The 19,441-nt window shown below is 41.7% G+C and overlaps 1 protein-coding gene across 1 annotated transcript in view; it reads right to left on the bottom strand.

Moving 5' to 3' along the window:
• Positions 1–19,441, bottom strand: part of slc24a4b (solute carrier family 24 member 4b) — a 247,337-nt gene that overhangs the window by 90,393 nt on the left and 137,503 nt on the right. Inside the window, exon 3 of the mRNA XM_055640063.1 lies at positions 6,020–6,096. Coding sequence (XP_055496038.1) covers positions 6,020–6,096 — 77 coding nt within the window. The remainder of the gene's footprint in view (positions 1–6,019; positions 6,097–19,441) is intronic.

Genomic DNA, 19,441 nt, shown 5'->3' with positions numbered 1-19,441 from the left:
CCCTCTTAAATATAGCCAATGAACTGTGGCATCAACTAGATAGATATACAGATATGCCATTTATTGTCACTATACATGTACAATGAAATTGAAAGCTGCTCGTACTCAGTGCATACATATAATTTAGTACAAAAAAACAAGAAACAGAAAAACAAAAAACAGAAGGGAGAAGGGGGGGGGGGGGGGGGGGGGGATAGGTGCACAATTCTGCGGCGCTATATACATATATACAGATGGAAGTCCGGGTGTTGGGCTGTGAAGTCAGTGCATGTGTGAATTAAGAGTAGTTATAATTTTCGGAAAGCAACTATTCCTGAGTCTATTTGTCCTGGATTTGATGCACCTATAGCGCCTTCCAGAGGGCAGCAGGTCGAACAGTCCAAACGCAGGATGGGAGCTGTCCTTGATGATATTCTTTGCCCTGCTAAGGCAGCGGGAGGTGTAGATATCCATCAGGGAAGGGAGAGGGCAACCAATGATCTTCTGCGCTGTCCTAGTTACCCTCTGAAGCCTCTCCCTGTCTGCCATGGTGCAGCTGCCATACCATGCTGTAATGCAGTATGTCAGCAGGCTCTCGATGGACGAGCGGTAGAAGGTCAGCAGCAGGTTAGAGTCCAGGTTGTGCTTCCTGAGGACCCTCAGGAAGTGCAGCCGCTGCTGAGCCTTCTTGATGACCGCTGTCGTGTTGTTGTCCAGGAGATGTCAGCAGCGATATGGACGCCGAGAAACCGGAAGGTGTTGACCCTCTCCACACACTCGCCGTTGATGTGTAGGGGGGCTAAGTCGGTGCTGTGCCTCCTGAAGTCGACAATAAGCTCTTCTGTGGCAGAGAATTCGACAATGAAGTCAACAATGAACTACCTTCTGTGGCAGAGAATTCCAGAGATTCACCACTCTCTGCGTGAAAAATGTTTTTCTCATCTCGGTCCTAAAAGATTTCCCCCTTATCCTTAAGCTGTGACCCCTTGTTCTGGACTTCCCCAACATCGGGAACAATCTTCCTGCATCTAGCCTGTCCAACCCCTTAAGAATTTTGTAAGTTTCTATAAGATCCCCCCTCAATCTTCTAAATTCTAGCAATAGGTGAATTCAGGTGGGGAAGGGTGCATGGGTGGGTGAGGTCAGATGGGGAAAGAGAGGGACAGGGATAATCAGATCAGATGAAACTGGCTACTCCTCCTTTTCCCTTTCTTGTCCCGACCCACCCCCACCCCCGATCAGTCTGAAGAAGGGTTTCGGCCCGAAACGTTGCCTATTTCCTTCGCTCCATAGATGCTGCTGCACCCGCTGAGTTTCTCCAGCTTTTCTGTGTAACCTTCGATTCTCCAGCATCTGCAGTTCCCTCTTAAACACATACATACAGTCAAGTCAATCTCAAATACAATAGGTAGAGTGAAGAGTACAGAATATGCTTCTCAGCATGGTGGAACATCAACAAGTCCAATGACTACAATGGGGAAGTGGCGAATCAATAGAAATCTCATAACTTAAATAGATGTTTGAGGAAATATGCCTGGAAGATATTTTAAGAACAGGATACTCAGAAGTCAGCTGCAGTACAACAAGATCCTGTTAAAGATTTCAATGAGAATGATACTTTGTTGGTGCACAACCTTTTATCCGAAAGCCTTGGGACCAGACACTTCTCGGATTTCGGAATTTTTCGGATTTCCGAATGGAAGACTTTTAGCGTAGATTAGGTAGGTAGCGCGGGCGGCTTGAAAAGTCTGGAGCGGCTGCCTCCTCCCCGGAGACCGGGGAATCATTGTAAATCATTGCATAAATGTAAGTCAGTTAGTTTGGAGGGATTTTATGTGGGGGGGGGGTGAAGGGGGAAACTTTAATTCTTAGTCCCCTACCGGGTCGGAGAGGCAGGGAGCAGGCAATGCCTTACCGGGTTGCCGTGCAGTAAGCTCCGCAGCGCTGTGGCCGCCGACTCCCAACATCGCGGAGCTGGGGCTGCGGGCGTCCGGCCGCGGGCCGCACTGGATTTGGAGCGCCGCGCAGCCAGGGGTAGAGTTGCCGGGGTCGGAGCTCCAACCTCAGCTTCACCTCAGCAGTACACAAAGTGTTGCCATATTTCTGGCACAGCCAAAGTTTCAAAAGTTCTCAGTAGTCTTATCTTCAAGCACGTGGCCAGATGGCCCGCCAGGTCACTCTTGTCATTGGTCGCCCCCTGCTGAGTTACTCTTGGTAATCCACCGCTGGGCCCCTCTTTGTTCTCGGATTCTCTCTCATATTATAAGACATTGGTCTAGTGGGCCAGTGCAAGGAACTGGGAGTTCACATCGCATCGAATACAATGTGAGAATGCCAGAGAAAATCCTTCAGCAGTTTTAAAGATCAGCTTGAGATAAAAGAAACTGGTAGCTGTAAAAGCAGCCGTGAATGTTATACCATGGTAACCTGAAGACTGTGTGCTGATGGTTTCAAGAGATATTCATGCTCATCTGATGCGGAAGGTCTTTTCTCTACATTGTCACCTGGCCAATGCACAAACAGCCTTATCTACAACACACACCCTGACCCTACTCAAAGATTCCATCATCAGCGGAAGTTAGAGATTCTCCATTAAAGAAAATTAAAACAAACAATCCTCTCAGTACAGCCACGAAAGACAACATCGGAGCAAATAAGCAAACTGTTCACAAGTAGAGGCAGAAGAGATTGCAGATACTGGAAACAAAAGGAGCGCTGCTGGAGGGACTCACAAGTCAGGCAGACTTTTCTAGATGTAATGTCTTGACCTGAAATGTTAACTATCCATTTCCCTCCACAGATGTTGAACCTGTTGCGTTCCTTCATCAGTTAATGCTGCATGGTGGCGCAGCGGTAGCACCAGAGACACGGGTTCGATGCCGAGTAAAGGTGGTATCTGTACGGAGTTGGTATGTTCTTCCCGTGACCGCATGGTCATTTCTCCAAGCTCTTCAGTTTCCTCCCACACTTCAAAGATGTACAGATATGAATGTAAATTGGCTTGGTATAAATGCAAAATTGTCCTTAGAGCGTGTAGCATAATGTTACTGTGCGGGGATCGCTAGTCGGCACGGACTCAGTGGGCTGAAGGACCTGTTTCCGCACTGTATCTATAAACTAAACTAAACTCATCTAAAGTTCTCCTTTTTGCAACCATTCATAAGTCTATGAGGGAAATCCATGCTTATGAGTCCATGCAGAAAGTAATTATTTCATTTTAAAGTTGGTGGTATAAGGACATCCTTACGAAGAATATTTATTGCAAACTCTAAAAGCACTTCAGCGAAATGTGAGGTTGATGATTGTGTAAGGCAGGCCCAATCAGTGGAGTGTTTCCTTGCAAGTGTGACTAGACTCACTCAACTTACTTATCTTGGTGATACCATTAAACTTCTTACAGTGGAGGTTTCCTTCAATGCACATGGATTGTGAAATCGATGAGTACCATTTTAGCTATTTGCACCCATTGTGCCTCAGAACATTTTTGTTTAGGCTACATATTAATAATAATAATAATAATAATAATGCATTTTATTTGCTGGCGCCTTTCTGGACACCCAAGGACACCTTACAGGACGTAAAATCACAATACATTTATCAATATTAAAATCAAGTTGATTAAAAATATTAGTTAATGAGCAGAAATTCCTTCCCAGGCTGCACACTGGGCACTTCCACAACTGCCTCTATTAATCACTTCATTAGGGAACCAGTAAAGAGAAATAGCAAACTCAGCAAAAGATTTCAATAAGGATCAAGAACACAGTGAAATCAATGTACATTTACCCATTGAAAGTGTGACTAATTCCACATAGCTTAAACATTGAGGACATGTATCACTGCAGGTGAAGAGAACAGAGTCAGCACAATAAGATTAAGAAAGGACCAAGATAATGTAGCAAAGCAATTTAAAAATGTAATAGAAACAGGAGTAGGCCATTTAACCTCCCCTGAGCCTGATGCAGCTCATCTTTCTTCAATTACCAAAAATAAATAACGTGGATCACTTTTTTATGAGTCCCTGTGACCCACGCTGATGCAATAATTAAAGGAGCTAATTTATTTCAAGAAAAGAAGACATATTTCTTGATTTTCTCTCTGTGGGAAGGAAGCTCCCTATCTCCAATGAGAGCTGCGAAAACACGAGGAACGCAGGAACAGGTTTTAGATGTGAAATGGTGGCAGATAAAATCTCAAACAATCTAAGGATAAATAACCCTGAAAAATAGCACAAAAAGGAGGTTAAAATTATATCAACTAACTGATAGACCACTATTAAAATTGATGTTGGCCATTACAGCAGAACAGACCATTTGAAACACTCATCTTAAATGTTAAGACTGCTGGTTATGAGGAAAGTTAAACAAATAATTACGTTTCAGGTGCTTGGAGGGAGTCCTAGGGATAATTTGAATGATGTATAATACATTAAATGGCAAAGGATCTATTTTACATTGATTCGAAGGATGTGGGCTGAGCTAGCATTAAATGCCCATTCCTACTTTCCCCTAAAATAATGAAATAACGCAGTTCAAAACATGGCCTTGCTCATGCTCGGCCTTGGGTAAGCCTGGATCATTCCATAGTGCTGTGTTGATACCACATCTGACGAGGGAACTCGGAATTTGATGTGATAAATGAGTGGCAGATAATGTGAAATGGTGGCAGATAAAATCTCAAACAATCTAAGGATAAATAACCCTGAAAAATAGCACAAAAAGGAGGTTAAAATTATATCAACTAACTGATAGACCACTATTAAAATTGATGTTGGCCATTACAGCAGAACAGGCCATTTGAAACACTCATCTTAAATGTTAAGACTGCTGGTTATGAGGAAAGTTAAACAAATAATTACGTTTCAGGTGCTTGGAGGGAGTCCTAGGGATAATTTGAATGATGTATAATACATTAAATGGCAAAGGATCTATTTTACATTGATTCGAAGGATGTGGGCTGAGCTAGCATTAAATGCCCATTCCTACTTTCCCCTAAAATAATGAAATAACGCAGTTCAAAACATGGCCTTGCTCATGCTCGGCCTTGGGTAACCCTGATGATCATTCCATAGTGCTGTGTTGATACCACATCTGACAGAAATGGAACTGCCTCTTCATAATTTGAAGATTTCTCAGATAATGGAAATAAGGTCATAAGTGATAGGAGCAGAATTCGGCCAATCAAGTCTACTCTGCCATTCAATCATGGCTGATCTATCCTTCCCTCCTCAGATTCAGATTCAGATTCAATTTTAATTGGCATTGTCAGTGTACAGTACAGAGACAACAAAATGCATTTAACCCCATTCTCCTGCCTTCTCCCCATAACCTCTGACACCCGTACTAATCAAGAATTTAACAATATCCATTGACTTGGCCTCCACAGCCTTGTGGAGATTATCTTTAACTAGATATTTATTTAACTTGTGTGCTATCTGCCGTGGCTATAGAGATATATTTGTGTACTGGATATCATTCCTTCCCTGTACACTATGCAAAGCATGTGCCTAAAAGATAATTTTCATTCATATTTGTGCAGGCTTACACAGCTAAATAATGTCAATTTCTTATGCCGAGCAATTAATCTTTCACTTATTTAAAACATATAACATGAACAGTTTTTATGAGCCCCTTTGAAGGTGCAGGCTTAATAATTACAAATGATTTATCCCATTATCTCTTTCCAAAGGAATTTTTTCATTGCAAGTCAGAATTTATGTATTTTTCAGAATTAGATAACATTTGATTAGTGTTTTGGACATTAAGAAAATCCAAAGACATTGGGCTAGTGTGGTTGAGGTTGAATACCAACCAAGATGAACTGGTTGAATGGTGTAGTTGATATGGAGTTCAAAATGGCCTTTCCTGCTTCCATTTCTTATATTCTTATCTATCTTTAGGAAGTAAAAATTGGATAGATATTTTCTCTTTGGAGTAAAACTTATTTTACCTATAAAACATATTGTAAGTTTAAAAAACCCACAGGCAATGAATATGCCCCTGAAGCGGACTCAAGTGAAAATGTGTGTAATTGTACTTACTCCTGTTATATGAAGTAATACTCCTCCTTGTTGCCTTTCCTTATTGGTAAACAAATCACTTGGAAATTCGTGGATAGCTGTAATAGAACAACATACATTCTCAGGAACTTCTTTTCAAGATATACGAGAACAAGAGATTGCATATTCTAAGTAAACATAAAAAAAAAGTATCAAAATTATTAGAAAATGTATTTGCGCGATTAAGGGTGGCAAAAGTATTAACATTAATGAAGAGACATCTGCTTAGAACAAGCTTGAGTAACGCTTAGTTTAGTTTAGAGATACATCGCGGAAACAGATCCTTCGACCCACTGAGTCCGCATCGATCAGCGATTCCCAGCACATTAACGCTGTCCTACACACACTCTAGGGACAATTTACACTCACACCAAGCCAATTAACCTACTAACCTGTACGTCTTTGGAGTGTGGGAGGTAACCGAAGAACTCGGCGAAAACCCACTCAGTCACAGGGAGAACGTGCAAACTCCGTACAGACAGCACCTGTAGTCAGGATCGAACCTGGGTCTCTGGCGCTGCAAGGCAGCAGATCGATCGCTGTGCCAACATGCCACCCTTAATTAGAGCGATAATCTTTATAATGCACACAATGGACTGTTGTCGTTTTTTAGCCACACTCTCTGATTCTTGTCTTGTTCGGGCACAGAGTGAAAAAATAATTAGAGAATGTGGCTAAAAACATAACGGAAACAGGCTTACTCTTGATGAAACACGCTATGTTTCACACATGCCGCCAGGATTATCACAACACTATACCATTGTCTACAGTTGTGAATGGAACCTAACACCACATACAATTTCCACCAACTCCATGGTTGGACATTTGCTCGACATTCTTAGCAGAAGCACTCACAGTTTGTAAAATTAAACAACTGGACACGGAGGAGAGCCACTCCCTCTGCGCAACTGTTCATAACATTCTGTACATAACAAACTGTACATAACATTCAGTCCCATGACTTGTGAATGAGGTAGAATTGCACTTTTAAGCAAAGGCAGCTACCATAAACTGCATTTCATTGTACCCATACTTGTATTTGTGCAATGACATTAAAGTTGAATTGAATTGAATTGAATTGAATCATAACTTTACAATGAAAACATTCATGGAAAATGTAAAGACAAAAACAACTTTAGTATATTGTTAAAGTTATTAAATTGAACCAATTTATGGCACAAATGATTGAGTGAAGAGAGATATTTTGTCCTAATTTTAGTAAAATAGAACTTAATTAGGGTACAAAATATGTAAATAGGGACTATGTCCTCAGAAGAAAGATATTTTCAGACAGAAAAGATGTAAGTGTATAAAACGTATAAGTATATAAAATCATGAGAGGATTGGGTAGATGCACCAAGTGTCGTGCCCAGTGTAGATCAATCGAGGACCAGAAGACATAATTTAAGGTGAAGGGGAAAAGGTTTAATAGGCATCTGAGGGATAACTTGTTCATGCAAAGGGTGGTGGATGTATGAAATAAGTTGCCAGGTGCTGCGGCAGGGATGATCCCAACATTTAAGAAACAGTTAGATAGGGTTTGAAGGGATATGGACCAAACATTGGCACTAGTGTGGCTGGGACATGTTGGGTGGTGTGGGCAAGTTGGGCCAAAGGGTCTTTTTCCACATTCTATAGGTATGTTACAAAACCTACCTGAATCGTGGCTGAGCATCTGCCCTACCCCGTGTGTGTGATTTTGGCGCTGTTTATAGGGGGCGGGTTTAAAACGCGATTTTTACTAGGCTGTTCCAATCGAAAATGTTCAGCCTAGTAAATCATTAACGGAAAATCGCTGAAAGACCCCGTCGCAAAAGGTATTATTAGTTTTTATGGCCTTGTATAATATTTATAGTTGTTTAAAAATCACTCTCTCACTCCGCAACCTCTCGCAGCCCCAGGGTTTTATAAAGCAAACAATTAAAGGTATGTACCTTATTTTTACATTAAATGGGGCTTCTTAAGAACCCTGTATATAAAGTTTTCTATAGCGAGTTGTTCATTTTGGGCTCTTTATATCCCGCAGTATTTTTCTGGGCACTTGAGGGCACAAATCCAGCGCAATGTGAACGTTCTAAACCAGCGCGTTCACAGGAACCCACTAGAAAGCCGATTTAAATTGACTTTAATTTACAGCAAATGAACACTAAATTCCTTCCATTTGGCCTATAAATTGATGTAAATGAGATTTAAAAATCATGTTTTATTGTGAATTATTTGTGAATATTATTTGGACACTTGGGCTATTTAAAAATGTTAATCATTTATTAAGAAATGGATAGATGTTTAGATTCAGTAATTGAAGTTTGAAATTAGCTACAATTGGGTAACTAACTAATTATATGCTTTAATTTCAGGTCATCCAAGTAAGATTATTTTATATTTGTTTCAGAATGCTTCAATCTATGATAACTGAAAATGTCATTCAGTTCTCTTAATTTTTAAGAAGGTTATGGGCTTTTGACTGTCCACGATCACAGCTTTTTTGTTATGTCCATAGAAAATCAATAGGGAACAAGATGCTAATTTCCGAGTATGAAAATGGCCATAACTTTTTTATTACTTGAGATATGAAAGTGAATTAGGTGTCAAATTAAACTTATTGTTAAGCTTTATCTGATGGGATAAATTTCAGACTTGATTTTTTAAATCTCAAAATTTTGTAACATTGCTACATTCTATAGTGCAATTTTCAACTTTTAACTTGCAGAATCAAGTTTACCCACTAATCTACCAGTAATGAAGCTTCAGGTCCATGTTGTTAGCAACTAATATATGCTGCAACTTTGAATTAATAAAAAATAATATAAAAAACAACAGAGGTCATCAAATAGGTCAATCAGATAATTAAATGAACTGCTAGACTTTTGGAAAAAGACTAGGTGGAAACCAACTGTAAAAGTCAGGTCAGAATTGGAAATGCAGGAGTACTGATTCCTGCTCCAGTACGAGGTATCTTGGCAATGCAGGTGGATGGCCATCTGCGGAATTCTTAGATGGACAATTGCTGGCTAGGTCTACCTGAAAACACATCAGTGAACTCAGGAGGTAGAAACAAGGAACCACAGGTGCTGGTTTGCCAAGAAAACACACAAAGTGCAGGAGTAACTCAGCGGGTCAGGCATCATCCCTGGAGATTATGGATAGGTGACGTTTCATGTCTGAACCTATCTACATGATCGGACATTGCTGGCTCTACCCTGCACTAAACGTTATTCCCTTATCTTGTTTTTCTGCTGACTGGTTAGCATGCAACCAAAAAACGTTTCACTGTATCTCGGTACACATGGCAATGAACTGAACTAAACTAAACTAAACTTCAGGAGGTCCGCTCTAATGAGCTGCCAGTTACACTTTGGTGAGCGTGCTATCTTTTTGAATTTTACAAACTGCTATTTCACAAAGAATATGAAACTAATACCTCTTGTTGCCAAGTCACCTGCACAATTTGGACAAGGCTAAATTGATAACAGCCAGTAAGGATCATTTTAATCTCATCTCTACTACACATAGAAGATGCAACCTCTTTTTACCATTATCCTACCCACTCTTCATAGACTCAAATTGCCTGACCGACTGTGTATTACAGTATTTTCTGTTATTTCACATTTCCAACATTTCTGATATTTTGCTACTTGGAACAATTTTATCAAAAGTTTTCAATTCTTTTGTTGAAAATTCGCAACAGAGAATAATTATTAGAAATTTGAAGGTTTTGAACAAAGTCCTTAATCTGTGAAAAATCATCTGGCCTCATGCCATAGAGATAAAACCAAGACTGGAACATTTTAGGTACCTAGTTGGTTTAAACAATTATAAAGTGATTGTGGGCACCATATCTGAGGAAAGATGTGCTGGCTCTGGAGAGCATCCAGAGGAGGTTTACATGAATCATTCCAGGAATGAGTAGGTTAACATATGATGAGCGTTTGACAGCACTGGGCCTGTACTTGCTGGAGTTTAGAAGAATGAGCGGGGGAGCGGGGGTGGGGGGGGGGGGTGGGGGGGGGGGGGGGGGGGGGGGGGGGGGGGGGGGGGGGGGGCGCTCATTCAAACGTACAAAATAGTGAAAGGTTTGGATAGAGTGGATGTGCAAAGGATGTTTCCACTAATGTCTAGGACTAGAGGTCACAGCCTCAGAATTAAAGGACGTTCCTTTAGGAAAGAGATGAGGAGGAATTTCTTTAGTCATAGGGTGGTGAATCTGTGGAACTATTTGCCACAGAAGGTTGTGGAGGACAAGTCAGTGGATATATTTAAGACAGAGATAGATGGATTCTTGATTAGTACAGATGTCAGATGTTATGGGGAGAAGTCAGGAGAATGGGGTTAGGAGAGAGAGATAGATCAGCCATGAATGAATGAATGGTGGAGTGGACTTGATGGGCCGATTGGCCTAATTCTACTCCTATCACTAATGATATTATGATTTAAACCATTTTGTTGGGCAATATCGTCTATTGATATAAACATGCATGACACGTCATTCAGTTTTAATCTCAGCTGTACTCATTTTGGTTTGGTCAGTTCTTTTACAGCCCTACAGTTATTTACATTGGACCTTATCTTTTTCTTTATTCACAGAATGGATACATTGCTTATAAGCCCAACATTTCATATCAATCCATCATTAACCGTGAATAGCAAATGGTAGTTATGTCAATTACACGGTTTGGTCTGTAGATACAGGCCAGGATGGCAAAGGATGGAACATTACTTTAACGGATCAACATTGGTGAACCAGATAAGCTTTTATGACAATCTAGTAGTTCTGTGGGTGCTATTAATGAAACTGAATTATTCACTTTGAGAAATCCATTTCCACCGAAGTGGTGGTGTTTAAACTCTGCTTTCCAGATCACTGCAGGCTTTGGCAGACTTAATTCCCATGTGGAGGAAAGAAATAGGTGACGTTTCCATTCATTTGTTCAATATCTCTTTATATCACCATCTATATCTCTCATTTCCCTTTCTACAGACTCTCAGAATGCAGAAGGGTCTCGGCTTCCTCATCCACAGACCACAGTCTGTCCGTATTGGTGGAAATGTGTCATCCTCGATAACAATCAGCACGGGAGCACCTCAAGGCTGCGTGCTCAGCCCCCCTGCTGTACTCACTCTATACTCATGACTGTGTAGCCAGACATAGTGCAAACTCCATCATCAAGTTTGCCGACGACACCACTGTTGTGGGACGAATCACTGATGGTGACGAGTCAGAGTATAGAAGTGAGATCGACCTATTGACCAAATGGTGCCAGCACAATAACCTGGCTCTCAACACCAGCAAAACCAAGGAACTGATTGTGGACTTTGGAAGGGCTAAGAAAGGGACCCACAATCCCATTTATATCAACGGGACAATGGTGGAATGGGTCAAAAGCTTCAAATTCCTGGGCGTGCACATTTCTGGAGATCTTTCCTGGTCCCAGCACACTGATGCAATTATAAAGAAAGCACATCAGCGCCTCTACTTCCTGAGAAGATTACGGAGAGTCGGTATGTCAAAGAGGACTCTCTCGAACTTCTACAGGTGCACAGTAGAGAGCATGGTGACCGGTTGCATCGTGGCTTGGTTCGGCAACTTGAACATCCAGGAGCGGAAAAGAATGCAGAAAGTTGTGACCACTGCCCAGTCCATCATCGGCTCTGACCTCCCCACAGTCGAAGGGATCTATCGCAGTTGCTGCCTCAAAAAAGCTGCCAGCATCATCAAGGACCCACACCATCCTGGCCACACACTCATCTCTCCGCTGCCTTCAGGTAGAAGGTACAGGAGCCTGAAATCTGGTACATCCAGGTTCAGGAACAGCTACTTCCCCACAGCCGTCAGACTATTAAACACATCATCAAACAAACTCTGAACTCTAACAGCCTATTGCACTTTATCTGTTTATTTATGTATATATATATATATATATATATATATATATATATATACACATGAACACATATGTATTTATGCTTACATGCTTATAATAGATGGCATATCTACTGTTCTGTCTATATGCTTACTATATTCTGTTGCTCTGCAGCAAGCAAGAATTGCATTGTCCTATCTGGGATACATGACAATAAACTCTCTTGACTTGACTCTTGACCTGCAATGTCACCCATTCCTTTTCTCCAGAGATGCTGCCTGACCCGCTGAGTTACTCTAGCATTTTGTGTCTATCTTCAGTGTAAACCAGCATCTGCAGTTCCTTCCGACACACTAATTCCCACGTGGTTGTATATCTTCCTTAATATCTTGGATAGGAATGGGATGCAAACCAAACTGATGTTTAGTTTCGGCTTTATCACTCTCTGGCAAGAGAGAGTAAGGAACTGTTGTAAGTGTCTAGATCCTCATGGCTTTCCTCAACGGGAAGGCCTATTAATGTAGAACAGCTGATCTCATTTTCTTTGCTGAATTTTTCCAGAATTTCTGACATTGCAGCCATTCGACCAGAATTACAAGCAACTCATTTTGCAGTCTGGGTGCAACTCGATCAAGTCTATTCTCTCTTTTGTATATTGTCTAGAATACAACACTACCAAATGTCCAATGAAGTAAATGACGGCTCTTTTTGTATTTCAGAATCGATCTGTGGGAAAGTTCTGAAATTGATCATTCTGAACATTGCAAAGATATTCTAATTGATGATGGTTTGAACAGCAAAACAGATCGATGATAAGATCAAAAAGGTGCTTAATTTATGTTGCAAACACAACATTTTGCTTTGCTTATTGCAGTCTGCAATGGACAAAAATAGGGCACAAATCTGCAGGGAGACTGCAAACAGCTGCAGGGGCTGTCCCACTGTGGCGACCTAATCTGCGAGTTTAGAAGAGTTTGCCCTCGACTCAAACTCGCAGCATGGTCGACACCTGGTGCTAGGAGGTCCTATAGGTCACTGGAACTCTCCTTCATGCTCAAGGGAAGTTCCCTCATACTCGCGGCCTCAGCATGTTGAAGATTTTCCACGAGTAAAAATTGGTTGGCACGGGTCTTTTGAACTCGTAGTGCAGTGGAGTGGGGTCACTATTTAGTTACAGGCAGTTGAGGGCATCCGTAGGAAGATTGTTCCCGATGTTGGGGAAGTCCAGGACAAGGGGTTAAGGATAAGGGGGAAATCCTTTAAAACCGAGATGAGAAGAACTTTTTTCACACAGAGAGTGGTGAATCTCTGGAACTCTCTGCCACAGAGGGTAGTCGAGGCCAGTTCATTGGTTATATTTAAGAGGGAGTTAGATGTGGCCCTTGTGGCTAAGGGGATCAGAGGGTATGGTGAGAAGGCAGGTAGGGATACTGAGTTGGATGATCAGCCATGATCATATTGAATGGCGGTGCAGGCTCGAAGGGCCGAATGGCCTACTCCTGCACCTAATTTCTATGTTTCTATGTTTCTATGTAGGCAATCTCCTTCGCTGACCGGGCATTTTAATTGGTCATTGGAGTTTTCAGGACCAAGGAAAACCGACCGGTAGGTTAAATGCGCGCTAAACTTTATTAAACTTTGTCTGACTTCTTAAAAATGTCTCCACTCCTTCTCCTCCCCCTCTCTCCCCCTCTCTACCGCAGCCCCCCCCCCCCCCCTCCGCACTCTCTAAAGGACTTACCGTAACTGCAGCCGTCTTTTACCTTCCTCTTCATCGCGGGTGTGAGTTTCAGACATCGCTCCCCCGCTTTCCCTGGCCCCCCCGCCTTTGCGATGTGTGTGTGTGTGTGCGTGCGTGTGTGCGTGCGTGTGTGCGTGCGTGTGTGCGTGTGTGTGTGTGTGTGCGCGTGCGTGCGTGTGTGTGTGCGCGTGTGTGTGTGTGTGTGTGCGTGTGTCTGTGTATGTGCGCGTGTGTGTGTGTGTGCGTGTGTGCATGTGTGTGTGTGTGTGTGCATGCGTGCGTGCGTGCGTGCGGACGGTCGATCCAGCGCGAGGTATTCCAGGCGAATGCCCTCGAGCTTGAAGGTCGAAGCCACTCTTCTGAACTCGCGGATTAGGTTGCCGCAGTGGGACAGCCCCATAATTCCACTTGCAAGCATGAACTGAAATCATTTGGATTTGAACCACTTCTCATGCAATGACCTCAGATTATTTGGCAGTGAGGATCATGAAGGTAACGCTAATACATTTTCTACTTCAACATCACAACAGCAACCACGGTAACGGGCCGCATGGTTGCACAATAGTAGAGATGTTGCATTACAGTGCCAGAGACTCAGCTTAGATCCTGACTACGGGTACTGTTTGTGCAGAGTTTGTACGTTCTCCCCAAGATCTGCAAGGGGTTTCTCCCGGTGCTCCAATCCAAAAACGTATAGGTTTGTAGGTTAATTGGTGTGGTAACATTGTAAACTGTCCCGAGTGTGTGTAGGATAGTGTTAGTGTGTGAGGATCCGATTGCAGGTTGGTGCGGACTCAGTGGGCCGAAGGGTATGTTTCTGTGTTTCTAGACAAAAACTAAACTAACAACATTCTTTAATTCACCCCTCTGCCTTGTGACTGACCTGTTAATGCCAAACTGCTCAATGTTCAAGAAAACAAAATAAAATAAAAACTAAATTACACTGATTCAAAAAGGTGACCGTGTGATTGGAATATCGGGGTCTGTGATCAGGTAACAAAAGGGATTTTAAAAAGTGCAGGTGCTGCCTTTTGGGAAGATCATGCATAGATCAGTCAACTGAGGCACCATAGAATTAGCTGTAATTTCAATAGGATTCATAACAACACACATATTGTGATCAACATCTTGTGTTGTACTGAAAGAGGCCAGTATCACTAAATATTACAGTTTAATGCTTTACCCGACTCTCCAACATGCAACAGCGTTTTTAGTTGGATTTATAGAGAACGAAAACTGTAAAAGAATCAACACATGTCGAGCCAAAATAGTTTGCCGTTATTCAACCCAAAGTGACTATATAACCCGTCTCTAAATCCTTTACGTACATTCATTCTCTTGGTCTTTGAACAAAGCCCGGATTTTTTTTTTTCCTTTTCCAGTTGCAGGTCTCTTTTTGAAAGCTATCATTCAAACCTATTTTCACCACGGTTTCCAGGAAGTACATGGTGAAACAAACATAACAGTATTGCACAAGGAAAACCACCCACATCTTCAGTCTGGTTGCCAGGTAACTCATCATAAATCCATGCTTCTTAACTGATGTCCCAATCATCGATTGCTTCATTCAAGCTCCACAGGGTAAAAGAGTGTCCACTGTTTCATGTATTTAACATGCAATGCAATAACATTCACACATAGTACTTTGGGAATTTTGTTCCACTGGACTAAAGCACTATATCATGTCTGTTGCTGCTCACAACAAGTTCACATTTATTTTTGAATCTCACCATTAAGTTTTCATTTTAACCCTCACTTCATCGAGGATAAAAATCCCATTTTATCTTTTGATAAGATTATCACTTTCCGATTTAACCAGTTTTATCATTTTAAGGATTATATATTAACTCTGTATATTAAATTTGTAAGATCATAACAAGTTCTCCTGGTGTTCAAAGCATCAGGAAACACATTGAATTGAAGTGAGATCAGAATCACTGCGCTCCAATGATCTGCCCTCTTCACCACACCTGAAATACTACCTGCCTTCTTCTCATTGAAGAAGTGCTGTATGATATTTCAGATGAGTGAACAAACTGAGTTCCTATCTGCTCATAGAAACATATAAAATTCTTAAAGGATTGGACAGGCTAGATGCTGGAAAAATATCCCCGATGTTGGGGGAATCCAGAACCAGGGGTCACAGTTGAAAAATAAAGGGTAGGACTGAGACGAGGAAAAACTTCTTCACGGGGTACTGATTTTAGATGATCAGCCATGATCATATTGACTGGCGGTGCTGACTAGAAGGGCCGGATGGCCTACTCCTGCATCTATGTTTCTATGTTTCTATGCTCTCTCAGTTGGACAAAATGTATCCTTCAATCCACATCATTAAAACAGATTTAACTAGATATTAATCAATGGACAATTTACTGAGTCCCACAAAGTCCAACTCTCTTCCACTGAAGCTGATTGGAAACATGAGTGAGGTTGACAAAATGATGAGAGACATAGGTAAGATAGACAGTCAGAATCTTTTTCCCAGGTAGAGATGTCAAATACTAGAGGACTTCACTATAAGGTGAGAGGGGGGAAGTTTGTTTCACACAGAGAGTTCTAGTTGCCTGGGATACACTACTGAGGTGATGATGGAAGCAGATATGATAACGGTGTTTAAGAGGCTTTGAGATTACATGCAGGGTATGTAATGAACATGCAGGGTATGGAAGGATTAGTTTAATTCTGGCATCATGTTTGACACAGGCATCAGGAGCATGAAGTACCTTTTTCAGTATCTTTGTATGTTAGAAAAACAGGGGTTGTCTGAGGACCTGGTGTGGAACAATAGCACATCTGGGTTCGGTTAAAGCTGATACATCCATGTTCACTTTAGCTCAGACAACAGAGACCGTTGAACTGGCTGAGTTAGTAGGTTGCCGGTTTCATACACCAGAGAAACTCAAACACTTAACCTAGGTGACATTACTATGTTGTGATGATGCATCATTAAATATTAATAAAAGAGATATTTCACTTAGAAAGATTCAGTAGAAATGTTCAGGGCATCTGGTGTTCGGGCAAGTATAACACATCATCCATTATGAAACAGAGCACAGATACTTGCATATACATTTCCCGCCTTAATGGCAAGGCATATTATCTCCTTCACTGCATGATATCCATAAAGTAATAAATACAATGATCTCTCTACATATATTATGGACAACAGCTTTTCCCTTCTGGGCTCATAAATTGCATTTTCATTATTAACTTTAGAAATGCTTCCAACTGCAACATTTCCAAAGTGCTCAACGTAGAATTATTACTTAACTTTTACTTTAATTGTTCAAACAGAAATTGCAACTTGGTTTGTATATGATTTTCATGCCGAAATCACCTAAATCATTGAAGATGTAATATCTGAGATAGTTTGAGACGCTGTTTACAGCCTTAACTCATCCATGCTTCATTAAACTAGTACACAGCGAACTCTCTCCCCAGACTCTGGATTACAATTGACTGTTAATTGCCAACAGTCTGATGAGAATCCTAAAGCATTCCAGCTACAACTTGACTGAATCGTAAAGGAAGCTCCGTCAGAGCAGTCCTGAACGACCATCGAACTATCTTTGATCGGACTTAACTGGCTTTACCTTGCACTGAACGTTATTCCCGCATATTGTACACTGTGAACGGCTCAATTGTATTGTCTTTCCACTGGCTGGTTAGCACACAACAAAATCTTTTCACTGTACCTCGGTACACGTGACAATAAACCAAACTGACTAAACTGAACTAAACAAAAACCTAACAACCTGTTAAGAAATATTCACTGGTTAGGAATTATAGGAAGTGGCTTGGAAGTAGGTCAATGTGAAAATATATGCGTTTTGTCAAATACTTTAGGCACTTAGAAAACATAGAAAAATAGGGGCAGGAGTAGGCCATTCGGCCCTTCAAACCAGCGCTGCCATTCAATATGATCAGACTGATTCCTGGGATGTCAGGACTGTCTTATGAAGAAAGACTGGATAGACTTGGTTTATACTCTCTAGAATTTAGGAGATTGAGAGGGGATCTTATAGAAACTTACAAAATTCTTAAGGGGTTGGACAGGCTAGATGCGGGAAGATTGTTCCCGATGTTGGGGAAGTCCAGGACAAGGGGTCACAACTTAAGGATAAGGGCGAAATTCTTTAAAACCGAGATGAGGAGAACTTTTTTGACACAGAGAGTGGTGAATCTCTGGAACTCTCTGCCACAGAGGGTAGTTGAGGCCAGTTCATTGGCTATATTTAAGAGGGAGTTAGATGTGGCCCTTGTGGCCAAGGGGATCAGAGGGTATGGAGAGAAGGCAGGTACGGGATACTGAGTTAGATGATCAGCCATGATCATATTGAATGGCGGTGCAGGCTCGAAGGGCCGAATGGCCTACTCCTGCACCTAATTTCTATGTTTCTATCATGGCTGATCATCAAAAATCAGTACCCAGTTCCTGCTTTTTCCCCATATCCCTTGATTCCTTTGACCCTCAGAGCTAAATCCAACTCTCTCTTGTAAACATGCAGTGAATTGGCCTCCACTACCTTCTGTGGCAGAGAATTCACAACTCTCTGGGTGAAGACATTTTTCCTCATCTCAGTTTTAAATGGCCTACCCCTTATTCTTAAATTGTGACCTCCTGGTTCTGGACTCCCCCAACATCGGGAACATTTTTCCTTCATCTAGCCTGTCCAATCCTTTAAGAATTTTCTATGTTTCTATAAGATTCCCTCTCATCCTTCCAAATTCCAGTGAATACAAGCCTAGTCGACCCATTTTATCATCACATGTCAGTCCTGCCATCCCGGGAATTAACCTGGTGAACCTACGCTGCACTCCCTCAATAGCAATAATGTCCTTCCTCAAATTAGGAGACCAAAATTGCACACAATACTCCAGGTGCGGTCTTACCAGGGCCCTGTAGAACTGCAGTAGGACCTCCTTGCTCCTAAACTGAAATCTTCTCGCAATGAAGGCCAACATGCCATTAGCTTTCTTCACTGCCTGCTGTACCCGCATGCTTACTTTCAGTGACAGATGTACAAGCACACCCAGGTCTCGTTGCATCTCCCCTTTTCCTAATCTGACACCATTCAGATAATAATCTGCCTTCTTGTTCTTGCCACCAAAGTGGAAAACCTCACATTTATCCACATTATACTGCATCTGCCATACAACTGCCCACTCACACAACCTATCCAAGTGACCCTGCAGCCTCATAGCTTCCTCATCGCAGTTCACAATGCCACCCAGCTTTGTGTCATCCGCAAACTTGGAGATGTCACATTTAATTCCCTCGTCTAAATCGTTAATATATATTGTAAATAGCTGGGGTCCCAGCACCGAGCCTTGTGGCACCCCACTAGTCACTGCCTGCCATTCTGAAAAGGGCCCGTTAATTCCTACTCTTTGTTTCCTTTCTGCCAGCCAGTTCTCTATCCATGACAATATCCTACCCGCAATACCACGTGCTCTCATTTTGCACTAATCTCTTGTGTGGGACCTTGTCAAAGGCTTTTTTAAAAGTCCAGATACCCCACTCAAAAAATTCCAGAAAATTAGTCAAGCATGATTTCCCCTTCATAAATAACATTAGCTCCAGTACAATGCTTGATTACACCCACTATACCTAATATAATTCTATGGCGTGTCCAAGTGCTTGTCTTGTTCTAAGGCACCAAAAATAACTTCTGACCGTTCGATAGATTGGTTCCTCTTCCTTGTGGTTGAACAACAATTTTGAATCCCCAGGGAACTACACAATTATAGGTGCTCATTTTCCACTGTAACATCCTCACATTCCCCTGCTCATCCTTG

The sequence above is a fragment of the Leucoraja erinacea genome, chromosome 9 (assembly GCF_028641065.1).
Source record: "Leucoraja erinacea ecotype New England chromosome 9, Leri_hhj_1, whole genome shotgun sequence".
Taxonomy (NCBI): Eukaryota; Metazoa; Chordata; class Chondrichthyes; order Rajiformes; family Rajidae; genus Leucoraja; species Leucoraja erinaceus.
The sequence above is the reverse complement of the archived record's forward strand: the minus strand, read 5'-3'. Positions and strand labels throughout refer to the sequence as shown.